Source organism: Pongo pygmaeus, chromosome 23, assembly GCF_028885625.2.
Source record: "Pongo pygmaeus isolate AG05252 chromosome 23, NHGRI_mPonPyg2-v2.0_pri, whole genome shotgun sequence".
Classification (NCBI taxonomy): domain Eukaryota; kingdom Metazoa; phylum Chordata; class Mammalia; order Primates; family Hominidae; genus Pongo; species Pongo pygmaeus.
In genome coordinates this window covers 37,114,828-37,141,302 of record NC_085931.1, presented here as the reverse complement: position 1 = coordinate 37,141,302, position 26,475 = coordinate 37,114,828, and the positions used below count along the sequence as shown (strand labels likewise).

The following is a 26,475-nucleotide window of genomic DNA, read 5'->3' as shown; positions in this document are numbered from 1 at the left end:
TGTTTCAGAAACAGGTGAGAGAAAAATGGAAAATGAGTTGTTGTTGTTTTCAAATGTCTGGACAATTTGATATAAAACATGATGGCTCTCAATATCTGATTGCATGGTTCACGAATCCACTTTCGATTCAGATATTTCAGCAGTTGGTAAGTATCCAAGGGAAAGTTCCTGGGTGAGGCAAAGGAGACCTGAGGTCATGGGAGCTGCACAGGAGGAAATGGGGGTGGAGGAGAGGGGAAGAAAAGAGGAAGAAAAGGACTAGGAAAGGAGAGAGAGACAGAAGGGAGGGAAAATAGAGGGTGGAAAGGAAGAGAAAGAGAGGAGGAAATGAAGAAATAAAACAAGCAAGAAAAGAGGGAGGAGAAGAGAAGGAAGGAGAAAGGAAGTAAGAGAAGAGAGGAATGAACAGAGAGCAAAACAGAGAAGACAGGAACAGACAAAAAGGAAAAACAGTAGAGGAAGAAGAAAAGAGAGAAGTACCCTGTTAAGGCTCTTTATCAGGAGTCTGTGGACGCACAGGGGATCTATATATTGAATTCAGGGCCTGTGAACTTGAATGAAGAAAAGCTGCTTGCTTATTTTCATTAACCTCTACCTTAGTTGTGCTATTTTCCTGGAAACAAACTGAAACATTGTAGTAGAACCTGTGACTTTGACACCAAGAGAAACCACAGATATTTTTCATATCATAATGGATATCTCAACATATTTCTTATGCTCTTTAGTACTTTGAAATGTCAGCAATTATAAGAACTACTAGAAGACCTTGTTTAATGAATTAATAAAAAGCACACAGATTAAGGCATCATAGATTATAACAGTATTTTGATAACTGCAGTTCAGTAATACTGTTTTCTTTAAAATTGTGTAGATTTTATTTTATACTTTTAAAAACATTATTCTGAGAAGAGGTTTGTAGGTTTTACCAAACTGTCAGAGAGGTCCCTGGCACAAAATTTTTAAAATCCTTTTCTCCAGAGGAAAACTGAGGCAAACGCCTACATTTCATCAGCCTTGGCCTGACCCTACCCTGGTAGTGAAGCTGGAAGGTCCCAAGGCCGTCATCCTGGAAGGTCCGGAAGTAGACGGAGATGGTGTTGGTGGGGCTTCGGATTACCTGCCCCTCCACCAGGAGTGTCTGGTTGGCCAGGACGGTCAGGGTAGGGCCGTCCACCCCGCGGATGGACAGCAGTTCCCCATCGGACAGGTTCACACTCTTCACCTGGGAACAGGAAGAAGCAGACAGAGAGGAACTCTGAGTTGTGTTTGAGACAGAGCCCTCTAAGGTTGCAAAGATGTCAATGAAAAGTGGCCCAGGCACTGCTAGCCCCTGGTCAACAGGACTCCTGGGCCCCATGCCCAGCCCACAGGAGCCCTGGGAATATCAAGGTCCCCCTAATTTCCCCAAAAGGCAAGGGGATAGAGTGAAACCAAACTGCAAGGCAGAGGCATTGCAAGGGACTTGCAATGTGAGGCCCCCATTGCTTTGGCACAGGCCCTGGATGCTAGAGGATGGGATAGATTATCCTGGAGCTGGTGAGTGGAGGCAGCAGTTGGATCAGCTTGTGCTTGAGATCCAATCTCCAGGGAGCTGGGAGAGGCATTCTACTAGAATGTATACTCTGCAAGGGTAGGGATTTCTCTATGCTGTTCAATGCTTCCAGTGCCTAGAATAGTACCTGGCACATATTAGGTTCTCAGAAAATATTAAAAAAAGATTGAATATATTCTTCCATTTTCTGCATAAATTGGTAAGTGAGGGGTGGGGGTCTCATTTCTAGGGAAATCTCTGGCCCATTTTCTTATTCTTCCCAATGGTGGCTACAACTGCAGGACAATCAACCCCTATCTCAAAGAATCAGGCACTTGCTTTGCCATTTACACTCTGTGGGATTTGAGAAGAAAGAAGGGAGATACTTTAGTTGTATGCAGGGAAGCTGAACAAATGGTATGTGCGTGTGTGTGTGTGTAAGGGAGACTTTAGTCAGGTCTCAATGCCTAATTTGAAGGCTTACGCTTTTATGAGTAGGGCTTGGAACTTTAGTTTCTCTGCCTCTCCTCTAAACAGGGCAGGCCTTACCCACAAGCTCTTCTTCCTTTGGGCCCTATATCTTATCCTCTTTTCTCTTTGATGAACTCCCACTCATTCACCAAAGCCCCATTAAAATTGCCCTCCTTTATGAGACCTTCCCTGATTGCCAAGGAGTTTGCCTGTTCCTTTGCTGCGATTCTACAACATCCTCTAAAACACCAATTAGAGTCCCTATTAAATGGCATCCTATGTATTTCTCTTTTAGGGCAGGCATTGCATCAGTTTTTTACATCAACATATTCTCCTGTGTCAACAGCTTTGCCTGGTGCATTGTAATTGCTCGATGAATGAACTCTACTGTGCCTGGTAAAAGGCTCCACACAGTATTGGACACATAGTGGGTCCAATACTCTTCAAGACATGGAGGAAAGGGTCCTTAAGCACTAGAATCATCTGGACTGCAGGTTTTCTCCAGTTTATTTTAATTCCATGAACAATTATTAAGCACCTACAATGTGCCACACACTGTGCAAAGCTCTGGGGACTGCGAAGACTATAGGTTCTACTGCTGAGGGGCTTACCTTTTGTCTCTCTTATACAAGTAAAACAAAAACAAAAAAACCTTCCTAAGGTAAGGTCATACACCTGCCGCAGCTCAGAAACTTTTGACGGCTCTTTATTTGCCATGAGAAAAAGGAACATATTCAGGGTGATTAGCATACTGAAGATAATTGATAATATACACTGCACGGTCGCGATTTCTGCTGGGCTCTGACCAAATGATTTCTCTCTCTCTCCTCTCTCTCTCTCTGCTGGGCTGTGGCCAAATGATCTCTGCATTATCATATTTACTGCTCCCCCAAACTTTACAAAGCAGTAACATTATTCCTATTTTATTGATGGGGAAACTGAGGCTCAGAGAGGTGAAGTTCCTTGCTCAAAGTCATGCAGTTTTAACTGGAAGAGGTAGGACGTAAAACCCAGATGTTTGAGCATTATGCCACCCTGCTTTTCCTTTCTTACTGTACGGGCAAAAGTTTAAGAATAAAATGTTCTAATAACCAGAAAATGAAGGAAAGCAAGCAAGCAAGAAAGAAAGAGAAAGAGAAAGAAGCAAGAAAGCAGGAAGCAAGCAAGCAAGCAAGAAAGAAAGAAAGAGAAAGAGAAACAAGCAAGCAAGCAAGAAAGACAGAATCAAATGGACCAGGTGGAGCTTCCGTGCGTGTGTATGTGTGTGTGTGTGTATGTTTATGTGTGTGCATGCATGTGTGTATATGTGTGTGTGAGATAAGCAGAGTATCAAGGGATTTTCCTTCTGGGAAATGCCTCAGAATTTGTCAGCATGTTCCCTCTATCCCCGCAAGCTATTTTAGAGAGGCATTGAGTTAAGAACTCCTACTCATTCGCCAAAACCCAGCTAAAGTTGGCCTGGTTGAGCAAAGACAGAACCAGACTGGTTAGCATAACAGTAAGCCTGACTCCGACAATCCTCCTGAGACTTCCTGCTAGAAGAGGCAGCCTCTGTGAGGTACTCTCCTGGGGTTACCTGGAGCTCCACCCCATAGCCAGTGTAGACTGTCACGTTGTATGTGCACTCCAGAAAGTTGTTGAGAGGCAGCAGTGGGTAGTCGCTGGAGTCAATGTACCCTTCAGGATTGGAGAAGCTCACACTGCAGAAAGCTGGAAGGAAGGACTTTAATTAGGACACCAAAGACAACTTGGATGTAAGCTCAACCATGGGCTGTGGGTTGGAATGGGGGCTCTAGGGGAACCTGCATTTTGCTGTTCCCATCTGTCCTTCTGCTGTTAATTCTTCAGCTCCAGAATTGACATGATAATAAAAATAGCAGTAATTGACACAGAATGATCACTTACTATATCCTGCTAGGCACCATTTTAGCCAGTCAACAGGGGTGACCCCACTCATTCTCATAGGGACTGATAATATTTCATCCCCATTTTAGAGGGAAGTAAACAAAAGCTCAGAGAGGGGTCAAGCTCAAACAGCAAGCAGGATTTGGACCCAGAGCTCACATGCTTTGAAGGGTGGCCACACTGCACTTGTCCAAAATCCGTGTATGCTTGACAATTGGGGGTCCTTCTCCCATTTTAAAGATGGTAGAGAAGACTGGAACACAGAAGAGCATTTTATCAAGTCTAGAAAATACATGTAATGCTAAAAGCAAATGTGCTTTGAAAAGGCTAGTGGCTTTGAAGCAGATTAAATGAAGAATTCCGTTCCAAGATGAAAAGGTTTGGAATCTTGCTCATTAGCTGTGCGACCTTTGGCAGGTGCTTGGGGGTCTCAGGGTTTCAGTTGTCTCATCTTTAAAATGGGGATGTTGGCTGAGTGTCCTGCTCATGCCTGTAATCTCTGTGCTTTGGGAGGCTGAGGTGGGAGGATTGCTTGAGCCCAGGAGTTCCCCAGCCTGGATAATAAGCAAGACCCCCTTTCTACAAGAAACAAAAAAATTAGCTGGACGTCATAGTGCATGCTTGTAGTCCCAGCTACTCAAGAGGCTGAGGCAAGAAGATCACTTGAGCACAGGAGTTTGAGGCTGCAGTGAGCTATGATCGTGCCATGGCACTCCAGCCTGGGTGAAAGATCAAGACCCTGTTGCTAAAACAACTCCCCAAAACAACAAACAAATGAAATGAGGCTATTAATTCTGAGCCACAGGACGAAGCTCATAGTCAGTGCTCAATGAACGGTAACTGATGGTGGGGCCGGGGCTTCTTGAGATTCCTCTACCCCCATGCCCTGAGCATAGTGAGTGCCTCGTGGCTGTTTCAGGATGGCTTCAGGAGATGGGGGCTGCATACCTGGTGCCTGCTCGGTGGTGATGACTGTGGTGGTGATAATAGTGGAGGTAGTGGTCTCCTGGCTCTCTTCTGAGGCTGACCCAGTCAGCTCATTCTCACCTTTGTCCATCAGGGCCATGGGGCTGGTGTCCTCTTGGGGGGCCTCCTGGGCCATGTCAGGCCTGGGCTCCCCGGGTTCTGGCCTCTGGGGGAGCGTGTGGGCCACATAGGGCTGCGAAGTGAAGGGGGAGATTTGCAGGGGTGCGGGCGTTGTGGGGACTGCACTCTCCTTTCGGTCCAGCCAAAGGGGCACTTCTGATGCCTCCTCGGAGGCCACAATAGGGTCCGGGTCCCCCGGTGGGCCAGGTTTCTCCGTGGAGGAGGAGAGGAGATCTAGGCCCTGGGACGCTGGCTGGGACCCCGCCCTTTGGACAGTGGCTGCGGAGGTGGCCTTGGGCCTCAGCTGCTTCCTGGAGGAGTTCACCTGCTTGAGCGAAGGCAGTTTCTTCTTGGGGGGCAAGGTGTGCTTGGGGTGGGCCTCCTCTGGAAGCAATGGTGACAGGGCTGGGGTGTCGTGATGTGCAGAGGGTGCGGTCCCATCCAGCTCCAGCTCGCCCAGCACTTCCGCCGACTGTGAGGAACTGGGGGATGCTGTTATCACTCTCTCTTCAGGGTGCTCTTTGCCAGGACTGCCTCTCTCCAGGGCTCCTGAGGGCAGGAGGTAAGGACCCAAAGGGCTAGCATCTCCCTCAGGAAGAACATCTTGGAAGAGGAGAAAAGACACCAGTTAGTTTGGGGAGATTTAGGACCTTCACCTGCTATCAGACTCTGAGGGTGGCCCTCCTAAGGGCGGTGCCCAAGGCTAGTCCTGCTGGCCTCTAAACCAACTTCTCCTTTCTGCCTCCCTCCCTCCCTTCCTTTCTTTTTTCTCCTCCTTCCCTCTCTCCCTCTTTCTCTTCTTTCTTCCTTCTTTTCCTCCCACCCTCCCTCTCTCTCCTTCCTTCCTTCCTTCCTCCTTCCTTCTTCCTTCCTTCCTTCCTCTTTCTTTTTCTTTCTTTCTTTCTTGCTTGCTTTCTTGCTTTCTCTCCTCTCTTTATCTTTCTTTCCTTCTTTCTTTCTTTCCTCCCTCCCTCCTTCCTTTCCCCTTCCATTTTTTTCTTTCTTCCTTCATCCTTCATTTCCTTCCTTCTTTCCTTCCTTCCTTCCATCCTTCCTTCCTTCCTTTCTTCCTTCTTTTTCCTGAAGACTTGGGCTTGATCACGCCAGGACTGAGCTAAGCATTAGGAGTATAGAAACAAAAAGCACAGGGGTCTCACTGCCTGGCTGTACATGTACTGGGAAGGGGGATGGGAAAGTAGACACAATCATATTTGATACGATGAATGCTTGGAAAGAGAAAAGCTTGTGTGCTAAGAGGACAGAGAGAACGGGCCCCTAACCCCGTCTGCAGGACAGGCATGCCATGTACAGTTGGGCAGATTGTTCTCTGTACAAAGACAGGCAGCTAAGAGGATAAGTGGGGACGGACACCAGGCCACACTCTGTTTTCTAAGCTGTGTGCTCTGGCTGGGCTTGGCAGATGGGGGAGCAGAGTTTTTTTAAATTTAAATTTTAATTTTAAGTTCTGGGTTATATGTGCAGGATGTGTAAGTTTGTTACATAGGTAAACATGTGCCATGGTGGTTTGCTGCACCTATCAACCCATGCTAGGTATTAAGCCCAGGATGCATTACCTATTTTTCCTAATGCCCTCCTTCCCCCAACTCTACCCCCTAACAGGCCCCAGTGTGTGTTATTCCCCTCCCTGTGTCCGTGTGTTCTCATTGTTCAGTTCCCACTTATAAGTGAGAACATGTGGTGTTTGGTTTTCTGTTCCTGCCTTAGTTTTCTAGGGATAATGTCTTCCAGCTCCATCCATGTCCCTGCAAAGGACATGATTTTGTTTGTCTTTATGGCTGCATAGTATTCCATGGTGTACAAGTACCACATTTTCTTTATCCAGTCTATCATTGATGGGCATTGTGTTGATTCCACATCTTTGCTATTGTGAATTGTGCAGTAATGAACATGTGCATACATGTATCTTTGTAATAGAATGATTTATATTCCTTTGGGTATACATGTAATGGGACCCAGTAATGGGATTGCTGGGTCAAATGCTATTTCTGGTTCTAGATCTTTGAGGAATCTCAGCACCGTCTTCCACAATGGTTGAATTAATTTACATTCCCACCAACAGTGTAAAAGCAGGGTTGGGGGATGTACATTTTAAACTGAAAGAATATAAGAGTGACCTTGTGGGAGACACAGAAATGTTTTAGGATTCAGAATAATGAGGCAGATTCAGAACAGAGGCCTGTGTGAAGACCCACGGAGGCTTGGAGGCTGGGCAGAGGTGGGCACAAAAGAATTGCAAGGGGTTTTGGAGCACAAGTGGAGGGTACGGGGGATAAAGCTGGTAAGGTAGGGAGGCAGGGGCCAGGCCCTGGAGGGCCTTGTATACTTTGCTAACTTCTTGTAATTCATTTTGTTTTTTCTCGAGACGGATCTCACTATGGCTGGTTGCAAACTCCTGGGATCAAGGGATCCTCCCACCTCGGTCCCCATCCTTGCGATTTATTTTTGTCTTGAAGGTAAAACTATTTAGTCATTTTAAAGAAGAGCTGGCCCAGGCAGCTGTTGGGCAGAATGGTGCTGGAAACCAGCTTTGTTTGCTTTTTAAAGACCCAGTTCTGCCAATTGCTGGTTAATGACTTCACTCTCCAAGCCTCAGTTCCCTCAGCTGTCAAATGGGGCTATTATTTCCTATTTCCTGGGGTTGCCATCATTCAGCAAGTTGATGTATGCAAAGCACTTAGGACAGTGCCTCACCCGTAGTGAGTGCTTAGCAAATGCCAGCTGCCATCATGGTTTTTACTCTTGTCATTGCAATCACAGCCCCTCAGCAGGAAACTGGAGCAATCAGAACATCCCCGTGAAGATGTCTAGATAGAGAGGAATTACATCACGGGGACAAAGGCCCTTGGACTGATAGCTGCCCTTGTCGATTTTCTGCAGAGAGACACTCGCTCAGCTACAGTCTCCAGGCCCTCCAGTGCTGTCATTTAAATTTATTTCAGCAGTCGTTGGAGAGGCTCATTTACTTTCATGGAGTTGGCGGCAGTGGCTTAATCTATATAGACTACAACAGTTTGCAACTGGCATCAACAAATGTTCCTGTTGTGTAACATTGATTACCAGCCAGTGTTCCTTCCAGGCCGCCAGTGATGCTGGGCCGGGAATGGGTATCTGGGAGCAGCGTGAGTGGATGGCATGAGGGCAGGTCAAGGTCATTCAGGCATCAGGCAGATTTCCTAGTCCAAGGTGGGGAGTAGTGAAGCTTCAGAGTTAGGGTTCAAATCCTGCTTGTTACAGTTACTAGCTGAGTGAGTCTGGGCAAGTCCTTGAAACTTACTGAGGTTCAGCAGCCTCTTTTGTACAATGGAGGTATTCTATCTACCTTGTTGGATTAGACCAGACGTGGATCTGCCCCAAAACAATGGCTTTTATGCTCACTGTCGCTCTTCTAAAATGATTGATGTTGACCATCTTTGTAGACTGTGGAGTGAAAAGAGGGTATAGGGACAAAAAGAGCAGGGAGGAGGGGTCAGGACACCCAGCTTCCAAGACCCAGCTGTGGTACAACACAAAGTACTTGGATACAACCGGGAGCTGAGGGACCTGGTTGGTGCCCCATCTTGGCCACTATTCACTAGCATGACTTTGCATGGGTCTCCTCTTCTCTGCATCTTCTCTATGTGTCAAATGGGCGGCCAGACTGCATTATGAAGGAAGGGCTTTCTAGCTCAGACATTGTTGGGTTTTTGAAATGACCAGGGAATTGACAATTATTCTTAGAGCCATTTGTTAACCCTGCTAAATTGGGAAAGGTGACTGCTAAATCCCAACACTGGCTGATGTTGGGAGTTTTTTTGGATTATCTGGCCAGCCAGCTCCTTTGCAAACATTACCCCTTAATTATAAGCAGGGATGAGAGAGAGAGAGAGAGAGAGAGAGAGATTGAGAGAGAGCAAGACTGGGAAAACAAGTTGTGTCATCTGCACACAAGGAGGTGACAAAAAGCACATCAATTCACCTTGGCCAAAATAACAGTGATATTTATAATGTTTTAATTTTGATTGCTTTGTTGAGTGATGAAGAGGGCTTTGCATCCATTGCCTCATTTTTAATTCCTTCTCAACCTTATCAGGCAGAAATTATTGTTCCTATTTTATGAATGATCAAAGTGAAGTTTTGGGATGTTAAATCACTTTTTGAGGTCACACAGCAAAGCTGGATTTCAAATCTTGGTTTTTATGACCCCAAAGACCATGCTACTAGCTCTTTTAAGAAATATGGGATATTGGTTTCACTTGGCATCCTTCTCCTCAGCTTGAATCAGCCTCTTCCCTTTCCCTCTCATTTTGTTTGTCTCTGCTGGGTGGGCTACAGTGTTTTTCTAATCTCCAACCCCAACTCCACAGAATTCAGACCCATCACATCTGAATCTCCAGGGGTGGGTCTTGGGAAGCTGATGATTGAAAAACTCCTCTGGTGACTTTTATTATCAGAGTTGTCAGGGAAGTTTGGGAACACGTGAACCCACCTGACTTACTATGTGTTCCTCATCTGTTTTGTCTTCCAAGTGCCTAAGGATGCAGTTAGCAGAAAACAAAGTGTGGGTTTGTGCAGCAGATGGTGACTCTTTGACTCTTTCCAAGCCTTGTGATCTCCCCTAGCAATCCCAGTCCTCCAAGACACAAATACAGTCAAAAGAACAGAAGGAAATGCAAGAAAACAGATTCCCTAACTGGCTTCCTCTTCACAGCTGCTGTTCTTACTCTCTGGGTCTCCCAGGGTAAAAGGGTGCTAACCACAGCGGCTATAAACCACTTTAAGAAGGAAACCCAGCTGGGTTCAGAGTCAGCCCTTTCCCACTGAAAACCTGACCATCAAGGAGAGTTTTGTATCCACCAGATAAATTCATCTCTCAGTCCCTACTATCCCCTTTTCCTTAATCATGCACAAGCTTGGATCTTGCTAGCTGGCTCCAAACTTAAGGCCAGGTCCAACACGGATGATATGCATCTGTGGTCTGCAACATAGGTAGCCCACAGGCCTCATTCTTAGCCAGGATGTTGGCCAGATTAGTGCCATGCAAAACCAAGTCCCACTGGGAATTAGCGAAAATTGTACTTCAGGGCCTCAGCAGGAAACTGGAGCAATCAGAATATCCCCATGATGATGTCTAGATAGAGAAGAATTACATCATGGGGACAAAACTCCTTATCCAGAAACTTTATAAATTCCTTCAATAGCCTTGTTTTTCTTGGTGTCCGATGACCGCTGAGTTAAATTAACTCATTTTTTTTCAGAACATTTAAAATTTTCAATCATGACAGTCACATTTATCTGATTCTTCCTTTATCATGTACATTCGGTGCTCTACTCAAATGCGGTCAATCAATCAAAGTGTTGGGTGTTCACTTTCTCCTACGGTTGACACTCGACACAAGAGAGTGAACATTCTAAGATATGACCCCTGCCCTCAAGGAGTTAGGAAAACAGACACACACTGATAGTCAACTACAGAGATCAAACAGAAGAGATGGAGCTTTCCTTAAATGCACGCTGTTGTTGCTCTTCCTCCCAGGGACAGAGCCGTGCCACGTAGAAAGCAATTGAACATTTGTTCTGCCATCCAAGTTGGGGAGGCAGCGTATCTCTCTTTCTCTCCCACTTTTCTAACTTTGATGGGGAGATGGGAGATTAGACTGGGAACATCCCATTAAAGTGAAAAAAAAAACAAAAACGAAAACAAAAAAAAGGCACAAGCTCGACTGGGCGTGGTGGATCACACCTGTAATCCCAGCACTTTGGGAGGCTGAGGTGGGCAGATCACTTGAGGTCAGGAATTGGAGACCAGCTTGGCCAACATTGTGAAACCCTGTCTCTACTAAAAATACAAAAATTGGTCAGGCATGGTGGCAGGTGCCTGTAATCCCAGCTACTTGGGAAGCTGAGGCGGGAGAATCGCTCGAACCCAGAAGGCGGAGGTGGCAGTGAGCCGAGATCGTGCCACTGCACTCCAGCCTGGGCAACAGAGCAAAAATTCCATCAAAAAAAAGCACATGCTCTGAAGCTAAAGGTTTGTATCTTAAATCCCCAGCCGCAGCAGAATGCCTGGGAGAGGCACGGAATTCCAAGCAGTAGTATAACATATCATTATGCAGGTACAAGGTGATGTGAGTGAAGAAATGAGAGCTGGGAGATGCTACTGCTATAATGTTCAGTGAAAAGAACGAGATATGAAATTCTATGGTATGTATGAAAATGGCTAGAAGCAACCAAGTAAAACAAATTGCAATGCAGAGAATCATGTTTTGGCTTGAAGTATGGCACTAAGATGGAGGCCCTGGTGGCCTCTGGGTGTATTTTCTCCTTCCTACTTTTTGGCATTTTGCAAAATATGTATAATAAGTACTTAAAAGACTTTCTTAAATGAAATAAATATTTACAGAACGAGCTAACTTTAAGATGCTCTCTCTAGCCCCTGGTGATTGAGAGGTCTAGGAATGCACACACACCGTTGTAATCACAGAAGCACTTCACAGACGGAATCATTGAGCCTCTTTGGAATGCAGTTTCCTGGTAGAGATGATGATCATTATTCCCTCGTGGCACTATTTACAGTGACTACCTTTAGGATGCAGGACTGGCAGGTGAATCAATGGATGTATTTTTGGTAAAAGGTGCTGCAAAACTGTTAGTCACTATTCTAATCCTCATTAATACCCAATCCAGTGGTTATTTCTTATACTTCAGACTCCACAATATAAAGACTCGCCCAACCTGCCTTGATTGTTTGGCCCCAGTGGGGACAAAACTGAAAATAAATATCACATCTTAAAGGTCAAAAGGCTCCTGGAGATGATGGTTACAAACTGCCCAGCAAAGGAGTGTGAGGTTCAAAGAGGGGAAGCGGTTGTCCAGAGTCAACACAGCATATCAGTAGCAGTGAAAGAACAAGGCTGTTTGAGGCTTGAACAACCACAGCAGAGCACATCAAACAAAATTAAAAACAAAGCCAGGAACATCTGGATAGATGAAGGCATAGAATCAACTGTACTGCCAGTTACTTTTATGCCTTTGACATCTAGGCTGGATCATTTTTGCTGGGTAACAGAGGCTGGTCTGTGCATTGTAGGAAACGGAGCAGCATCCCTAGCTTCTACCCACTAGATGCCAGCAGCAAACCTCCCCCAGCCTGCGTGCCCTACCCTCCCATCCCCTGCCCAGTTGTGACCACCAAAAATGATTCCAAATACTGCCAGATGTTTCCTGGGTGGCAAGATTGCCTCTGGTTGAAGACCACTGGGTTAATGACAGTGTACACAACACAGAGGTGATCTGGCACTGCCCTCAGGACTGAGAAAGTCTTCCTTCCCAATTCCTGGAACTGATCAGCTTTGTGTTGCTTGTATCATTGAATTTGAGGGTTGGAGAAGGTCTTAGTTTAATGTCTATTTTATAAATAAAGAAGTTGGATTTAGCGAGAGCCGAGTTTCCGTCTCGGGCACATTTGATCATCACTTCATTCATCCATTTATCATTCATTCATTCATTCATTCAGCACTTATTACATGCTCGTCACTGGGCCAGGCAACAGCTGTCGGCCCCCTGAGGTCCACTTGGAAGGATAGATTCATAGTGTTGATCCCATTTGCACTTTGAGAAGACCTTCTGGAACAAAAGGCAGAGGTGGTGGTGGCCTTGGGGGCAGCAGGGGTCTTCCCTATCAGTCAGTTGCAACCCTCTGCCTGTATGCCCATGCTAACAATACTGATATTCAAGTGGCGATTTATACTCCACAGAGTTCATTCCCTCTTATGATCTCATTCCGATCTCCAAACAATACTGTAAAGTTGACATCTTGTTTTTCCCATTTTATAGGTGAAAAAAAAAAAAAGCCTCCTACAGGGGAAGTGACTTGTTCAAGATCATAGAGACAAAACTGGGGTAGAGTTAGACACTTTCTGACTTTGTTTCCTGTGCACTTTTCCTCTTTCCCACATCTTCAAATAATTATTTCCTGTGAAATAGTTTATTCAAAAAATTCAAGAATACCTGAGAGGTAAGAAATCAAAAGTACAAGCACTTCTCTCCCACATTCTGTTCACCAATCCTGCTTTCTACAGGGTATCAGTGTTAATTGTAATCTTGTTTAAACCATCGTTAGGGTTTTTTTTTTTTTTTTTTTGGATTCCTGTTCTGTCATAGAGGCTGGAGTGCAGCGGCGCAATCTCAGCTCACTGCAACCTCCGCCTCCTGGGTTAAAGCGATCCTCCCATTTCAGTCTCCAGAATAGTTAGAGTTACAGGCATGAACAAACATGCCCGGCTAATTTTTTTTTAATATTTTTAGTAGAGACAGGGTTGCACCATGTTGACCAGGCTGGTCTTGAACTCCTGAACTCAAGTGATCCATGTGCCTTGGCCTCCCAAAGTGCTGGGATTATAGGCGTGAGCCACCGCACCCGGCCAAGTCTTGTTTCATCTCTAAATAAAATGTATTGATATAAAAACAGTTACATATTTTTACTTTAAAAGGCAAAACAGCACCTAGGAGTGTGAGATTGGGAGTCAGAACTGTTTGTGTTCTGGACTTAGCTCACTGTTACTGCCAGTAAGACCCTGGACAGCCACTCCCCTCCTCTGGGGCTCACTGTTCTCATCTGTACGGTGGGGTTTCATCAGCCTTGTCTTTTGGAGTTGTTAGAGAGTAAAATGAAATCATGCCAGTAAAACGCAGAGCTGACACAGCAGCCTGCCAGCCACCATGAACACAGATGTCATTTTCTATCTGTCTGAACATTTACAAAGTTATCACATGGTATATATTGTTCTGTCACTTACTGAGTAACACATTTTGAAATATTTCAGTCAATCAAAAAGAGTTAAAGCGAACACAGCAAATACCCACATATGTGCACCTTCATCTTAAAGAATAGAATACTCCTGATATAGTTGAAACCCCTGCCTTTCCTCCCCCATAATATTCTCCATCTCCTTCTCCACCCCCTGGAATGAACTACTGCCCTGAATGTGGCATTTAGCATTCTCATTTATTATGTGCACTTGTTCTTATTTTACAGCTATTATTTATTGTATGCATTTATTTGTTACAGATATAAATATCTGTGAACAACATATGGCATTGTGTGGCACATTTAAAAATATTATATAAATGCTGTCATACCATAGGAATTATCCTGAAAACTGCTTTTTTCTCTGTTTTTGTTGTTGTTGTTGATCAACACTTTATGGAATTCATCCATGTTGATAAGTGTAGCTGTGATGGATTCATTTTTCACTGCTGTATAGTATTCCATTACATTAATATTCTACCACCAACTTTGTACTTAGAAGCCATGGGCTTTCAGCTAGAACATACATAGTCACTTTACTCTTTTTAAATGATTACATTAAAATATAAACATATACCTCACTGAACCAGTCTCCTATTGATCAATATTCAAATTATTGCCATTCCCCTCCCTTCCTCCAATTAGTACTGCAATTAATACACATCTTTGGGGATTACATTCACATAATTTCTTAAGGAGGGCGTACTAGAAGTTGCATTGCAGCCGGATGCAGTGGCTAACGCCTGTAATCCCAGCACTTTGGGAGGCCGAGGCGGGTAGATCATGAGGTCAGGAGTTCAAGACCAGCCCTGGGCAATATGGTGAAACCCCGTCTCTACTAAAAATACAAAAATTAGCCAGGCGTGGTGGCATGCCTGTAGTCCCAGCTACTCAGGAGGCTGAGGCAGAAGAATCGCTTGAACCCGGGAGATGGAGGTTGCAGTGAGCCGAAATCGCTCCTCTGCACTCCAGCCTGGGTGACAGGGCGAGACTCCATCTCAAAAAAAAAAAAAAAAAAAAAAAAGTTGCATTGCTCATTGCTCAGCCAAAAGATTTACACATTTTAAATTTTGATTGACATAGAAAAAAAAATCACCTTCAGAATGATCTGAACCTATTTACCCTGCCACCAACTCTATTTGAGAGTGCTGCTGCTCTTCAGCAGTGAAGTCAGCATTTCTTTTCTGATGATTTTAACTAGACCATCTAAATTGGAATCTGGGGCAGCTGGATACTGGCACAGTAGGCTTCTAAAAAGCCCCCTTGATGATTTTTGAGGTACTCTCGAGCTTTCTCTAGATGCTGCTTTCCACCTGAAGCTGTGCCTACGGTTGGTCCCAACCTTTCACCTGCCTCACCACACTTTTTTCTCAAGACCATCCAGGGAGCCTATTTGAGGGTGCTTTGCAGACATGCTCCACATCAACCAGAGTTTATGTAACAGGTCAGACTGGAGATCCATGATAAATGAGGGCTAGGAAGACAGTCTGGGTTCAATGGCCTGAGAACAAAAGAGGCTTCACTGAAACAGCAATAGATTTTTAGGTAAACAGGCTGCCTGGTCATGTCCCAAAGCTGAGAGACCTTTGTGGTCGTTGACACGTACTAGGGTGTTGCAGTGTTCACAATACAAAGCATTGTTTATAGTAGCAAAAATCTGGAAACAACATACATACCCATCCATAAGGGACTAGTTACATGATTGTAGAACACAGTAAAATATCTGCAGGGTTTAAAGGAATGAGATGAAGTCACTGGTGAATAATATAGAGTGTAACTGGCAAGAACTTTCAAAATTATTTGTACATCTTCCCTTTGACTCATGAGTCTGCTTCTGGGAATTTATCCTACAGAGAGATGTTTGCCCATGTGCAAAATGCTATGCAGATGGGTTAAGCAATGCCGCCCCACTTGTAGTAGCAAAAGACTAAAGGATAAATCAAGAATACATCAATAAGGTTAAATCAATGACAGAATATCCAGGTGGAATGCCATGCAGCTGAGAGAAGAGAATGATGAAGCTATCTATGCACTGAAGAGGAGAGATGGCCAAGGATTCTGTAATGTTAAAAAGTAAGATGTAGTGGAATCCGAAAGTTTGAACTCACAGAAGCGGTGGGTAGAATGGTGTTTATCAGAGGGGCGGGCAGGGATAGGTAAGGATTAAGGAGATGTTGGTCAAAGGATACATAATTTAAATTAGGATTTCTTAGTTTGTTTCCCACTGCTTATCACAGAACATCGGAACTGGGTAATTTCTAAAGAAAAGAAGGCCAGGGGCGGTGGCTCACACCTGTAATCCCAGCACTTTGGGAGGCCAAGGTGGGCGGATCACGAGGTGAGGAGATCAAGACCATCCTGGCTGACACGGTGAAACCCTGTCTCTACTAAAAAAAAAAAAAAAAAATTAGCCAGGCGTGGTGGCGGGCACCTGTAGTCCCAGCTACTCGGGAGGCTGAGGCAGGAGAATGGTGTGAACCCAGGAGGCGAAGCTTGCAGTGAGCCGAGATGGCGCCACTGCACTCCAGCCTGGGCAACAGAGTGAGACTCCGTCTCAAAAAAAAAAAAAAAAAAAGAAAGAAAGAAAAGAAAAGAAACTTATTTCTTACAATTCTAGAGGCTGAGAAGTCCATGGGTTGGCATCTGGTGAGGGCCTTCTTCCTGGTGGGGACTATCTACAGAGTCTCATAGAGACGCAGAGCATCATGCGGCTGCAGGGCGGAGCATACTAATATGTTCATATCTCTCTCCTGCTTCTTATAAAGCCACTAATTGTACTCCCATGATAACCCATTAATCCATTAATCCATTAATTCAGGAGTAGTTAATCCATTTGTGAGGGCAGAGCCCTCCTGATCCAACAGCCTTTTTAAGTCACCACCTCTCAATACTGTCACCCTGGGGATTAAATTCCAACATGAGTCTTAGAAGGGACAATAATTTAAGCCAAAGCGTAGGAGGGATAAGTTCAAGGGATCTATTGTATGACATGATGACTACGGTGAATAACAATGTATTATATCCTTAAAAATGGCTAAGAGATTAGATTATAAGTGTTCTTACCCCAAAATTAATAAATGTGTGAAGTAGGGCATGTGTTAATTAGCTTGACTTAGCCATTCCACAATGCCTGCATATTTCAAAACATCATGTTGTATGTGATAAATATATACAATTTTATTAGTCAATTAAAAATAGATAAATTTTGAAAAATCAGTTCTCTGAACAACAGGTTTCCCTTGGGTTCAACCCTATGTCAATATAGATACAGGGGAGGTGAGCAGCTCAGAATTGAACTGTAATGATAGCTCTTTGTTCATAAGGGTGGGGTGGGGAGAGGTGGAGGTGTACGGTGCAGTTTTAGGAATGTTTTCAGACTGTATAGACAAATTGGCTGCTTAGTCCTACTAGCAATAAAGAAGTCTTCTTTCTAAAAAGAAAACAAAAACCAAGGTGCAGAATGATGTGCAGAGTATGTTACCTTTCATGCAAAAACAGAGAGATCAAATAAGGCTACATATATTTGCATTTGTTTACCTGTGCATAGAGGAGCTTTGAAAGAATACATAAGAAATAAACTATGCTGGTTATAGTGGAGATGGGGCATTGGAAATAGAATGACGAGGAATAAAGGTGGAAAGCAGAATATTCATTATAGACCTTTTTTTACATGCATAAATATATATATACGTGTATAAATGTATGAATGTATTTATAGGGAGACTATTATTTATTCAAAAACTATGTAACCAATTGAAAAATAATAAAAAGGATGGCACAGCTGTATGTCAACACAATTCAATGTGAAGCAAGAACAATCAAGGTAGGCGAGTGTGCATCCCAGCCCTCACGTGTGTAATATTTGAACCAGGTAATGGGCTTTACCTCAGCAGAGTAGAAATGAGATTTGGGCTCAAAGAGAGAATCACTTTTTATTTTTTTTATCGTATATCATTTTATACAGTTCGGTTGTTTTTCCACATGCATGCTATTTTTATAGCAATAATTGAAAAAGAAATAATTAACTCCCTTTATCACCTCAATTTCAGAGGAGGGCAGAGAACAAACCCCAGCCTTCTCAGGTTTTCTAACTGCTCTCACATTTCCGTGGGGAGCAGGGAAATCAGCTTCTCTCCTGCAGGCAGTCCCCAAGAAAAGACACTTGTATTCTACCTCTCCAGGGGGAGGAGGGATGTTTGGGGGCGTTTAGCAAATGCTGAGGAGCTGATGACGTTTCCAGAAGTTCTATAATTCTGAACGTAGCTGTGCATGGGTGACAGGGAGCAGGGTGTAGACATTACTCACACAAGACCAAGTGCCCCGGCCCCATCCTGATGGAAACTGCTACAGCCTGGTCCTCAGCCTTCTCGTAGATCAGTTGTTCTAACTTCCTTTCTTTTTGCCCAATTTTTTCCTCAGGATGAACATGGACAGATCTCTATTCCATGTTCTTCCTCTAACTGGAGATGAATTTATTGGCAGTGAGACAGGAAAGGCAGGAAAGAAGAGGAGGAGGATGGGGTCATAGACTGACTCTCTGTGATTCAACACCTCCAATGTCACGGCACAGGAAAATCCCAAGATCCCCAGCCTTCCTCTTCCTCTCAGAGTAGGTGGCTGGGTGGGAAAGCGAGGCTGGAAGCAAAGCCCCATCATATTCTCCTACAGGGAGTTCACCCTCCGTGGGAGAAGAGACAAAGAAAATCTCAATACTGGGTCTGCCTAAAGCAGGAAGCCATCCAATGGTCATCCCTTAGGTTCTGCTCAACACTCTCAAAAAAGTTGCCTAAGGTGATTACTTGCACTGGTGTTGTGCAGTCACAGACAGAGCATGGGAAATGCCCAAGGGGAATGCCTAACTTTCCATGGGAAGTCGAGGCACTGGGGAGTCATTCAACGTGGTTGGGTGGGAAGCTGGATGAGCTCCACTTTTCATTTTTTTCTTCTTTCCTTTCTTCCCTTCCTTCCTTCCTTCCTTCCTTTCCTTCCTTCCTTCCTCCCTCCCTCCCTTCCTCCCTCCCTCCCTTCCTCCCTTCCTCTCTCCTCTTTCTTTCTTTCTTCTTTCTTCTCCTTCTCTTCCTCTCTCCTTCCTTCCTCTCCTTCTTTCTTTCTCTTTCTTTCTTCCTTTTCTTTTCTTTCTCTTTCTTTTCTTCTTTCTTTCTTTTTCTTTTTCTGTTTCTTTCTCTCCTTCCTTCCTTCCTTCTTTCCTTCTTTCTTTCCCCTTCTTTTCTTTTTAAAAAAGCTCATTCCTTTTAGTGAATGGAACACATTTCATTGTTACAATACACCAGAGAACCTGGGTCCCACCACAAGAGAAGCCAGGAGAGCAAGCTGTCTCTTAAAAAGACATTTTTAGGAATGAAATCATGTCCTTTGCAGCAACATGAATGGAGCTGGAGGCATATCCTAAGTGAACTAACTCAGAAACACAAAACCAAATACCGCATGTTCTCACTTAGAAGTGGAAGCTAAATGATTGGCACACATGGACATAAAGATGGAAATAGTAGGCACTGGAGACTCCAAAGGCGGGAAGGGTGGAAGACGGGTGAGGGTTGAAAACTTACCTAACAGACACCATGTTTACTATTTTAGTAATGGTTACACTAGAAACCCAAACCTCATCGTTATGCAATATATTCACGTAACACACTGCACCTAGACCCCCTGAATCTGAAATTAAATTTTAAAGAAAGAGATTTCTTTTTAGATATCCTATTATTCCCAGAGCAATTGTTAGGAAAGCCCTGCTTCTTGCCTGGCCCTCACTCCACAACCTCCTTGCTGGCCTCCACAGCAGCCAGAGAGATCGTTCTAAACCACCCCTTCCCTGGCTGGTGGTCATGCCCGGTAAACCTCAAACTCCTTACCTTTCCCTGGAAGGTTCCTGGTGATCTGTCCCAGCAAATTTCCCCATCCTCATTTCTCACTGCCTGCCTCATGGCAACTAAATTATTTCAGTTCTCCTGAGTTCAATCCATCAATGCCTCTCTCTTTCCCTCTCTTCTAAGATATCCAGCATTTTCATAGGCTATTATCTTTACTTGGATTTACTCTCCTTCCCTTATTTCTTAACTCCACCAAAGAAATAAGCCAAAGCATTAATCACACTCTCAAAATTACCTGGCTTCTTTCCTGTCTTCCCTACTAGGAGGAGGCTTCTCGAGGACAGAGACCATGTGTACCCTATTCATCACTGTCTCCCCAGAGCCCATTCCGTGGCTATGGTTCTGATACATAGTAGGCCCCCAGTCAGTATCTATTTAAGAAATCACAAATGTGCCTGCAGTGCTGAGAACAAGACTTGGTGTGTATGACAAAGTCAATCTCTTTAAGTGACGGATTGTAGATTTGTAGATGGTGTATGCTACTGGTTATCACAAAGGTTAATCCTTGGTAGACTTAGTCCTAGATAAACGTGCTTTGACTTACAAGCAAAGAACTTGAAGGCAGCTCATCCACATAACTCGCATGGTTTGCTTTAGCATTAGGAGGTCAAACAGAAGCCCAACTGATTAATTTCTTGCTGTTCTCTTCATTTTCTGGCATATGCCACGGTCATACAGATGGAGCGGGGATTTTCGCCACCCTAAACAACACACCAAACTGCACACATGAACTCACACCCTGGATACCTCCTGAGTCTGCTGCAGAACCTAGGGGCCTTTGGGGGACTTGTAGCAGGTGTTAAGTGGGAAAGCTTGTGCAGGCAAGAAAAGATTCTTTCAGTCTGGGTGCAGTGGCTCACACCTGTCACCCTAGTGCTTTATGAGACCAAGGTGGGAGGATGGCTTGAGCCCAGAGATAGAGGCTGCAGTGAGACATGATCCCACCACTGTACTCCAGCCTGGCTGACAGAGAGTCTATATTAAAAAAAAAAAAAGACTCAGTGTTTCGGCTACAAGAGTAATTATCGGATAATCATCTTCTGTGAGCTGGCTTCTCCCCCACGAATGGGCCTCCTTTGTAATTCATGTTGGGTTCAGAAAGCCTTGAACATTCTTTTATGTCCAGTTACATCTCATTAGAGCGTTGGCTGGGCCCTGCATCCATCTTCCTCGTGAATGAGCCCAGAGAGCCTGGCACAGGCGCATGATCTTGCCCTTGTATCTTTAGCAATCTGATTAACTGTGGCTGACATCAATGCCAACTGATTAGCATTTAAACACTCCTCTTCCTTCTCTCCTCCATAACCACCTCCCCTCACACCCCACGCACCCCCACTCCTTTCGCATCTCATGGTACGGCTTTGTGAATTCTTGCAGGTAGCCAGCGAGGGGGAGAGGAATGCATTGTGATTTATGTGTGTACATACACAAAAAATCAGTGAGTCATTGAGGGAGGGAGACAGACACACCAGTCAGCACAGAGAGGAAACTCAGGGTGGGAAATCGATCTGGATTCAATTACCTATATGCTATACTTCAATCACCTATGTAGACAAATATAATACTTGGAAATGAATCCAGTTTGCCAAGTGAGTTTAAAAGCCATCAAGAGTAAGTTAACAATTCGCTCCACCTGTTTGCTCAGATTCCCAGACAAGAATAAAGAGTAGCTTGACCTTCCCAGATACTTACAAGGATGTGCTCAGAGGTAGAAAAGATCCAGGAAATCAGGAGACCTGGGTTCTAGCACTGGCTTTGCCCCCAAGTTGCCATGTGACCTTGAGCAAATTCCATCTCTCAAAACCTCAAGTTTCCTGCTTTGTAAAGTTTGAACAATGATCTTTGACTGGTTAACCTTAAAGAAACACTGGGGTAAGGCAAGGGTTGGGTTTTAGATGTTGAAAGCAGTTTTACAAATGCAAGGCTTAATTGGTCTCATTTAAGAGGCGGGAACTGTACTCCCTTTAGACACAACAGGGACAGCGGTGACTTTGTGATTGTTAACTTCGTTTCAATGGTGAGCAAACTAGGGCTCTGAGAGAGAGGTGCCGCAGCTGGTAAGTGGCAAGGCCAGGATTTGAAGCCAGGCTGGCTGACCACACACTTATGCCCCAGTGAGGTGAGGGAAGGGGGTGTATTTGCTCCATGTCTCTCCTCTAGCCAGCCTCTGAATCCTGGCCTGGCTGTGTCCAGAATGAGCACCACCTATTACAAACAAATCAGCAGGGGATCTGCTCCAACTAAAAGGTCCCCAGTGACTCCTCAGGGTAGGAGTCCTGGGGATGAAGGAGGACACTTGGTGGCCCCAAAGGTAGCTGACAGCCAGGCGCTCCAACTGAGGACTAGACTGCAGAAAAAGGTGGGGGAATAACTTCTGTAAAGGCAGAACCAAAAGGCACCTAGGAGGTGGGGGTGCTGGCCTAGCACCCTCATTTTACAGATGGGCAAACTGAGGCCTGTGGTATGACAGAAAAAGTTCTGGGCTAGGACAGTCAGAAAGCCTTATTAACTCACTCTGCAGCCTTTGGGAAGTCCATTGTCATTTCTGGGCCTCAACTTACCCTCTGTATAATGGAATCATTCCTTCAAATAAAACCTTAAGAGGAATGACAATATACGTGCTCTTTGACTTATGATGGGATTACATCCTGACTAACCCATTGTAAATTGAAAACGTCTTAAGTTGAAAATGCATTTAATACACCCAACCTACTGAACATCCTAGCTTAGCCTAGCCTACCTTAAACATACTCAGAACACTTACATAGGCTTACAGTTAGGCAAAATCATCTAACACAAATCCTATTTTATAATGAAATTGCTATAAAGAATTTTGAATCAAAATTCAAAGTTAGAAGTACTGAATACGTATCTCTTTTGCAACATTGTAAATTCAAAATAAAAAAAAGTCAAACCATCGTAAGTTGGGGACCATCTGCATACTGTTGTGCAGTAAAAGATTAACTCAGCAGGTCTGGGTTGTCCACACCCTGCACAGTCTGAAAAAAGGTTTGGCCCTTGAGCTTGCCTCCAGAGAGGTAACCTTTAAGTCCTTGGAATATCCTGCTTGATTAGAATCTTTGTATACCTGGGGGCCTTGGGCAATGCCAGTGTTAGCAAGATACTCCATGCTAACATTGTGATTGATGGTGGGGGCCTTGGCCTTGGCATTAGCTTGACCTCTGGAGAGGCTGGAGACTAATGGTAGCCACATGAGTGGTCAATCATGCCTGTGTGACCAACCCCAGATAAAACCCTGGGCACTGAAGGTCGAGTGAGTTTCCCTAGTTTGCAATACTCTGTGGGTGTCGCCACAACACCATTGCTGGGAGAAGTGCTGTCCACGGGGCCCCACACGGAGAGGAAAGCTGGAAGCTGTGCCTGGTTTCTAGAACTCTGTCTCCTGTACCTCTTTCCTTTGCTGATTTCAGTCTGTGTCCTCTCCCTGTAATAAACCTTATGGTTATGGCTGGGTATGATGGCTTTTCTGAGTTCTGAGTCCTTCTAGTGAGTTATTGAAGCTGAAGTAGTCCAGGGGACCACTGAACCCTAATAATAAGTAAAAAATAGGAGCACATGGATTTAATCAGAAGTAGGGGCAGGAGTCTGAGAGCAGCTCCCTAAGTTTTCCCCTTACTCGAATCATCTTTGATGATGATGATGGTGATGATGAAGTCCAATGGTGATAAGTGCTTGTTACATGTCAGGTCCTATATTCATGGTCCTATATCCAAGGTCCTATATCCAAGGTCCTACATTCAAGGTACTATATCCAAGGTCCTATATCCAAGGTTCTATATGCAAGGTCCTATATCCATGGCCCTATATCCATGGTCGTATATTCAAGGTCCTATATTCATGGTCTTAAACTTATGGATCATTTCATTTGCTCCTCTCAACATCCCTGGGAGGTAGATAATGTTATCACCCACATTTTACAAATGAGGAAACTGAAGCTTAGATCAGTTTAGTCACTTGCTCAAAGCAATATAGATTATAGATGGCAGTGCCGGGATTTGAACGTAATCTGAAAAGCACTGGACAGAAAGTTCTCTAATAGCCCTTCCAGATCTCATGTTCTATGGATGGGTGATCCTAAGGTACAATTTCTCTTTTGGGGCCATGGCTGAGAATTGCAGGGCTTGGAGGGAGAAATAGTGTCTGCTTATCGCCCTTGCTCTTTCAGGTGACTCTGTCCACGCCAGGTCTACACCTGCTGACTTCTCAGTCGACTTGAGGAAGAATTTGGATCTCCAACAAAAGAAGAAAATGTCCAGAGTCTATTCTATTCTATTCCATCCTGTCCTGCCCCACCCCAATCTATCCCATCCTGCACCATCTCACCCCATGGCAGCCCAGCTCCCAGTCATCCTGTAATCCTGTATTGAGCACCACTTTGAGCTAGAGGGACACAGGGATGCATAACACATCATCTCTACCCTCTTCCTCCAGAGTCAAGGTCCTCACTGGGCAGCAGAGCCCCAGTGCATGCAGGGGAGCGGACTGGCATCATCTAATGCCAAGCCTCAGGCTCCTCCATTCTTTGAGTTGTGGGCCTTGATGTCTGCCTCCTGGAGTCCAGCCAGCCTCTGCCCAGAGCCTAATGAGCTCTCGCAGCCAACAAGAACAATGCCTCGGATGTGTGTGAGCCTGAGGCTGAGGCGGCACACAGAGCCTCCCTTCACTTGCAGGCTTGCCCAGTGGGCAGGTGCTGGGTGTGGGGCTTGGGGAAGCATAGGAGGAGGCAAATTTAATGGTCCTCAGAGTGGCCATTGTCAGCTCCCCACCCGGCAGGGGCTACACAGAGCGCCTCAGTGCCCTGGCACCCACCTGGCCCCCTTCGCAGGCATGATGCCTGCATGTGGTGGCACTAGGCCATTTTCCTGGGGTGGGGGAAAGATGCCCTTTTATTCACTGAGCAGCAACTCTGCCAAGGTTGGCTAAGCACACGTGGGGCTTGTGACACAGAGAAAGAGAGGAAGAGAGAGGCAGAGAGATGGAAAAGGAAAGATGCCAATTCCCCCCACCCATGAACAATAGCTACAATTTCATTCACATGATGATAGTAACTCTTTCATAATGACAACCATGGCTACCACTTTTTCAGCCTTACAATGTGCTAAGTGTTTTACATGCATTGTCTCATTTAATCCTCAGAACTACTCTGTCATGTGGGGACTGTTGCTTTCTACATTTTGCAGATGGGGAAACTGAGGCTCAGAGACAGAAGTACACACACCCACAAACACACTGAGAGAGGTTGATGGGTCTGGGATTCAAACCCAGGTCTGTCTGATATGAGCCCCATTAACTACTAGCTCTATTTTGTTTTAGGTGATGTTAAGAGCATTCTAAATACATTATTTAATTTTCACAAAATAAAATGAATTCACTTATGAATTCATTCATTCATCCATACCCTCATATAGTCACTCAACAAACACTCACTACAAACCCAGTGGCTGCCAGGTGCTTTGCTAAGGAACATGGAAGGAAATATAAAATACTCCAGAGTCCCTGCTTTTTCCTGTCTAAGGCACCCCCACCTTTCTGAGGCTGTGGAACCAGGGGCAAGGGACATCCCAAAGTTTATCCTTCACCCCTGCCTATGCGGTCTGAGTTTTCCCCTGGGCATAAGATGACCAGCTGCAGCCTGGCCCAGTGGTGATAACACTGGGTAAAAATTTTGGGGTCCAACATCCAAAGTGAGGGATGTCATGCAGAACCTATTTAGAGTCATATGGTCCTAAGCATATCTTTTCATGTTTTTCATAAACTTTTATTGAATGTAACTCAGACATAGAAAACTCCCCCCAATTGTAAGAACACAGCTTGATGAAATTCCTTAAATGGGACCTAGATAAATAGCCACCAGATAAATATGCAAAACATTTCCATCACATTCTGAAGTTTTTGGTTTGCTGTCTTCAAGGGTAACGTCTATTTTGCCTTCTATGGCCAAGGACCAGTTCTGACTACTAAGAATTCATTGGCTAATTATGCAACGTGTTCTCTGTTGTATCTGGCTTCTTTCAGTCAACATTATATTTGCAAGATTTATCTATGTTGCTGCATGCAGTGGTAGTTCATTCCTTGTTTCTCACTGTGTATTATTCCATTTTATGGCAACACCACAATTTATTCATCTTATGTCTACATCACAGTTTATCCATTTTAGTGCTGATGGGCAATTTGAGTTGCTTCACAGTTATTATTATGAATAGTACAACTGTAGACATTTCTCTGTTAGTCTGCTCTTGCACTGCCATGAAGAAATGCCCAAGGCTGGGTAGTTTAGAAAAAAAGAGGTTTAATTGGCTCACGGTTCCACAGGCTGTACAGAAAGCATGGTGCCAGCATCTGCTGGGCTTCTGGGGAGGCATCAGGGAGCTTTTAATCATGGCAGAAGATGAAGTGGGAGCAAGCACATCACACAGCAAGAACAGAAACAAGAGAGAGAAGGGGGAGGCCTCAGACTCTTGTAAATAACCAGATCTCACAGGAACTGACTGAGTGAAAACTCATTCATCACCAAGGGAAAGACGCCAGGCCATTTATGATCATGAGGAGGGATCCGCTCCCATGATCCAACACCTGCCACCAGGCTGCACCTCCAACACTGAGGATCACATTTCAACATGAGATTTGGAGGGGACACATATCTAAACAATATCAATTCCATTCCATGTTTTTGGTGTATGTGTATATTCATTTCTGTTAGGAACATTCCCAACAGAATGCTGGTTGCAGGATATGTTACTTTTGTATTTAACAGATACTAACAAAGA

The 26,475-nt window shown here is 44.6% G+C and overlaps 1 protein-coding gene across 9 annotated transcripts in view; it reads right to left on the bottom strand.

Moving 5' to 3' along the window:
- Positions 1 to 26,475, bottom strand: part of SEZ6L (seizure related 6 homolog like) — a 214,421-nt gene that overhangs the window by 84,719 nt on the left and 103,227 nt on the right. For all 9 annotated transcript variants that reach the window (XM_054470080.2, XM_054470081.2, XM_054470083.2 and 6 more), the window contains exons 2-4: positions 4,856 to 5,596; positions 3,579 to 3,712; positions 1,030 to 1,222 (exon numbers count right to left, since the gene is read on the bottom strand). In XM_054470080.2, the coding sequence (XP_054326055.2) occupies positions 1,030 to 1,222; positions 3,579 to 3,712; positions 4,856 to 5,596 (1,068 nt within the window). The remainder of the gene's footprint in view (positions 1 to 1,029; positions 1,223 to 3,578; positions 3,713 to 4,855; positions 5,597 to 26,475) is intronic.